The sequence below is a fragment of the Otolemur garnettii genome, unplaced genomic scaffold (assembly GCF_000181295.1).
Source record: "Otolemur garnettii isolate 467f Iridium unplaced genomic scaffold, OtoGar3 scaffold00235, whole genome shotgun sequence".
Lineage (NCBI taxonomy): Eukaryota > Metazoa > Chordata > Mammalia > Primates > Galagidae > Otolemur > Otolemur garnettii.
In genome coordinates this window covers 376021-381482 of record NW_003852630.1, presented here as the reverse complement: position 1 = coordinate 381482, position 5462 = coordinate 376021, and the positions used below count along the sequence as shown (strand labels likewise).

Below are 5462 nucleotides of genomic sequence, written 5' to 3'. Positions count from 1 at the left end.
GAGGGGGGAGAGAGAGGAGAGAGAGAGGAGAGAGGCAAATGCATCTTAACTAGGACATAATGAGTATAGATTAAAACGGAAACAGTGACAAAATGGACTTCATCAAATTTTAAAAACTTGTGTTCTTCAGACAATGTGAATGTTACTTTCTTTGCATTATTATTATTATTGCTTAATATTTTGATGCAGCGATCATTTGATTTTTTTTCTGAATGTATTTATCTTCATTCGTTCTTTATGAGGTTTTTGTTTCTAGTCCTTATGTTAAACTTTTTTTTTTGGCAGTTTTTGGCTGGGGCTGGGTTTGAACCTGCAACCTCTGACATATAGGGCCAACGCCTTACTCCTTTGAGCCACGGGTGCCACCCTAAACATTCTTATTGTTATTAGATTTTACATTTTAAGCCTTTTTAATTCTATGAAGGCAAAAGTGGAAACCTAATAAACACATGTATACGTAAGACAAATAAATAAAAACAAAAAAAGGCGTGCTCTTCAAAGGACACTGTAATGATAATGGAAAACCAAACCACAGATTAAGAGAAAATATGTGCAAAAAAGGTATCCAAAAAGTACTTATTTCTAGAATACACGAAAACTTCTTATAATTCAGTATCAAGAAGATAGATAACCTAAGTAAAAAATGGGCAAAGAATTGAACAGACATTTCACCATAGAAGGTATGTAGTGGCAAATAAGAGAAAGATGCTCAAGGCCGTCTGCGTCTATGCTGGACATTCCACACAACACCACCCCCAGTAGTGGCACTACAGCATGAGGTAGGCTGTAGTCCCGTGGCCAGTGTGAGCACTGCCAGCGTGATTGCGTAGAAACCACCTGCAGTGCATGAAGAAGTCAAACACATACCCACCACTCTGCTCCTGGGTATCCACCCAACAAAAAAGAGGCACATGTCCACACAAGGACTTGTGTGCGAATATTCATACCAAACTTACCTGTCATAGATCTGAATTGGAAAGAATCTAACCTCTTATTAGTCTTTTATTGATGGGCGAATGAATAAGTACATTGTGGTACACATATATTTGGAAACTCAGCAATAAAAAGAACAAAGTCTGGATATTTGCAACAACACAGGTGAACCTCAATAAGCAAACTTTCAGAAATTGAATAAAAGGTAGAAAGAACACTGCAAAATATGAAAAAATACACACTCAAAGTTTCCATCCTGTGATTCTATTTACACAGTCCAGATCATCTAGACAGAGTGCGACAGATGTCGCTACAGTCATCAGACGGTCAAGGGGAGGACTTCAAAGGGGACCACAGCAACATTCAGCAGTGGGACAGGTAGCACTTTATCTAGAATGAGTTCTAGAGCTGAAGTGACCTTCTATATACAACGTTTTTTTTCTTTTTTTGTGAGACAAAGTCTCACTTAGTTGCCCTTGGTAGAGTGCCCTGGCTTCACAGCTCACAGCAACCTTAAACTCTTGGGTTCAAGTGATTCTTATTTATTTATTTTTTTTTTTTTTTGAGACAGAGCCTCAAGCTGTCACCCTGGGTAGAGTGCCCTGACATCACAGCTTACAGCCACCTCCAACTCCTGGGCTTAAGCAAGTCTCCTGCCTCCGCCTTCCGAGTAGGTGGGATTACAGGCGCCCGCCACAACGCCCGGCTATTTTTTGGTTGCAGCCATTGTTTGGCGGGAGGGCTGGATTCGAACCCGCCAGCTCAGGTGTGTGTGGCTGGCGCCTTAGCTGCTTGAGCCACAGGCGCAGAGCCTTAAGCGATTCTCTTGCCTCAGCCTCCCAAGTAGCTGGGACTACAGGCGCCTGCCACAATGCCCATTTTTTTGTTGCAGTTGTCGTTGTTTAGCCAGGTTGGAACCACCAGCCTTGGTGCATGTGGCCAGTGCTGAAACCACTGTGCTACGGGCACCGAGCCCATATATGCAGTTTTGATAAATTTGAACAGTAGTCTCTAGGGACAGAAGACACATGGGTATTGGACTGAGCTGCCCAGAGAACAGGGAAACCTGGGGGACACCTGAAACACGTGACTCCACGTCAATTATATTAGGTTAAAAACTACAAATAAAATACCTCAATTTCAAGGTCCTGGCGCTTGGGATTGTGAATGAAGAAAGTGAAGTTTTCCTCCCACACAGGTTCATTGGTTTTGTATCGAATCTGGAAGAAATATCCAAATATTAGTTCTGCAATATTTTCTGTGAAAAGCAGAATAAGCATGGCTACCCATGCCATGCTTATTCACTTAATGTGTCTGGAACCTTAGCATGGCTTTTTTTTTTTAAGAGACAAGGTCTTGCTCTGTCACCCAGGTTGGAGTCCAGTGGCTCCATCACAGATCACTGCAGTCTGAACTCCTGGGCTCAGGACACTCCTGCCTCAGCCTCCCAAACACTCCGGTCACAGGCGTGAGCCATCATACTGAGCCATAATTATTTTAATTAAATTCCACGGCAAATGTTTGTGAGTATGTACTATTACATATTAATCGTGGGAAGTGTTCAAAAGATGGAGACATAATCTAAAGTTTTTAGAGTGTGTCAGGGAAATTAACTGCTCTGAAACCAGCCGGTATGTCTAGGAGGAAGATTTCCTGGGTGATTACCTAGTGCCCAGGGCAGAGCTGCATCCCTTCCCGCACCTCCTAAACTGTTAACAAACAGAAGAGAACAATGGCCTGTAGCTCCAAATAATTTCTAAAATATTTTCTCATATCAGGGAGGTAGAACAAACTACAAAAGCAATCCTCCCTTTCAATTCTTAAATCTAGTTGTATTTGTTGAACTGTAAGCACTGTTGGTAAACTTTTAAACAAAATATTTATAGAGTGCTCAAAAGGAACTTAGGAATTTACCCCACGTATCTTCTTATAAATTCAAGCAAGAGCATTTTCATATATTATTTTCTAATGTTATCTGTTACTGAATTAAGTAGATGGTTATCCAGACAATGATTGATTTAAAAAAGAAAAGATATAAAGAGCAATAGTTTTGATACTGACACTGCCGCAACGTGAATGCCATCCGAATGCAACTCATTCCCCCCAGACAAACACTAGCAAACAAAGACAATTGCAGGAAACAGTCAACATGCTGGCACCTTACTTACCTTACTCTCCTGAGCTTTGTGCCCAACTGACATTTGGACAAGAGGATTTGGATTGCTGTTTATTTTCTTCCCTGACTATCCAAAAACAAACAAAAAAATAGACAAAATAAATAAGTATATTATGAAAAGGGTTTTACTAAAAATGGAATTATTGGCTCGTATTAGTAATCTTTCTATTAATTTCTGATATTTCAGATATAGGGAATATCTGCAAACAATTTAACTAGAAAACAATTGCTAAGCACACCCTGAACCATAACTGTATCTACTGAGAAATAAATTATGAAAACTTCCATTTGCACACAATTTTTAAATGTTAAAGTCTTTTACTTTTAAAACAAGCTACTCTGGGAAAATTAAATCTTCTAAAAATCTTTAATGTTAATCACAGTTCTCAAAAGTTATTTTATTTACCCTAGGATAACAAAAATGAATAAAGTATAATGAGTGGAAACCAAAACCACAAGAAAAGATAAATGCAAAAGACTGTATACTTTATTCCTCTGGTTGGAATAATATTACAGTGTCAAGACAGATGGTTTCACGTCCTTAACTTAGTATCTTCTGTTCAAGCACAAATAGCTATCAGATATGAATCTTCCATACAGATTGCTACGTAATTCTGACTAGAAAAATAAACATCAGATCATGATCTTGTTAATTTAAGAATGTATAAAAAAATGAAAAAATTAAAGAATAGGGAAAAATGGAAAGAAGCATACATTAGCACAAACAGCTCATAGAAGAAAACAGGAGAAGACAACATGATGTGACATGAGGTTTATTTATAACTCAGCCCCACAAGAAGATGCAGGTAAATATCTGTGTTAGTAGAAATTAATTATAAGGTCACAAAATGTTTTTAGTTAAATAATTTGAGTTAATCCTCAACATGGCAGCAATGATATAAACAGGTGTCAAAATCTTACATTACTAGCCAAAAATATTACTAGCCAAAACCTCCTGAGGTAATCTATTTTCTGGTCATCTTTTTTGATGTGAATGAATTCTGCAAAATGAAATAAATACTGCTAAATAATTTCCAAGGCTACAGACTAATGTGGCAGATATTAATACTAATTTTCCCCCCAATCCTTTTCTCCTTCTTCCTTTAATATTAGTCTTCCTCTCATTTAGTTGAGCTCGGGCCCTCTGTAAATAAGGACCGTTTTTAAACCTCCCTTGCGGTTAGGCATGGCCAGGCGCTGCCCTGGCTGTAGGGAAGGGGCCCCCCACTCCTGCAGAGCTCAGGGTCTGCCCAGGTACTGCAGCAGAGTTTGCTTTTACCAATACAAATACCTCACCTCTGAAAAAGGGCCAGTTCTTAGAGGTATACTGCATTTTATCAATTTTGAGATATCCATTTCTCCCACTTGCTATTATGTCTGAATGGAGTAAAACAACTGATGACATCACCTGCTTTTGGGCAGTCTGGGGTAGCAAGATAGTTATCATTGCCTTAACCAATTGAGTCTGGTTATGTTTCCTTTTCCATATGCATGCCTCTGGCATGACAAAACTGTACCCTAAGTCCAGAAATTTTTTAGTAAGTATAAAATAAATACTAGCAAAACTTAACCTGTACTTAAAAATCTTTCTTAGTGGTACCAAAAATAATAGTGTAGTTTAAAATGGATGGCGTTTTAGAGACTTTGAAATAAACTTAAATCACTGAGTCTTCTACCATGACACAATATTCAAATGTGCCAAAGGTATACAGCACACGAAATATGAGCTTTTCTTTTTTTTGAGACAGAGCCTCAAGCTGTCCCCCTGGGTAGAGTGCCATGGCATAGCTCACAGCAACCTCCAACTCCTGGGCTCAAGTGAGTCTCTTGCCTCCACCTCTAAAGTTGCTGGGACCACAGGCGCCCGCCACAATGCCTGGCTATTTTTTTTTCGGTTGCAGCCATCATTGTGGTTTGGCGTGCCAGGGCTGGATTCGAACCCGCCACCTTAGGTGTATGTGGCTGGCACCTTAGCCACTTGAGCCACAGGCGCCGAGCCTTTTTTTTATTTTTGAGACAGAGTTTCATTAGGTCGCCCTCGGCAGAGTGCTGTGGCGTCACAGCTCATAGCAACCTCCAACTCTTGGGCTAGAGCAATTCTCTTGCCTCAGCCTCCTGAGTAGTTGGGAATACACGTACCCGCCACAACGCCCACCTACTTTTTGGTTGTAGTTGTCATTGTTTTTTGGCAGGCCCGGGCTGGGTTTGAACCTACCAGCTCTGGGGTATGTGGCCAGCGCCCTACCTGCTGAGCTACAGGCACTGGGCCACGAGATATGAGCTCTTAAGTGAGATTGTCTTGAACTTAAATTTCAGCTCTCTGTTTACTACTTTATTATTTTTTTTTTTTTTT

At 40.0% G+C, this 5462-nt stretch overlaps 1 protein-coding gene across 1 annotated transcript in view; it reads right to left on the bottom strand.

Annotated features, from left to right (window-relative positions):
• ESYT2 (extended synaptotagmin 2) overlaps positions 1-5462 on the bottom strand; it is a 110543-nt gene that overhangs the window by 19606 nt on the left and 85475 nt on the right. Inside the window, exons 14-15 of the mRNA XM_023508264.1 lie at positions 3102-3176; positions 2067-2153 (exon numbers count right to left, since the gene is read on the bottom strand). Coding sequence (XP_023364032.1) covers positions 2067-2153; positions 3102-3176 — 162 coding nt within the window. The remainder of the gene's footprint in view (positions 1-2066; positions 2154-3101; positions 3177-5462) is intronic.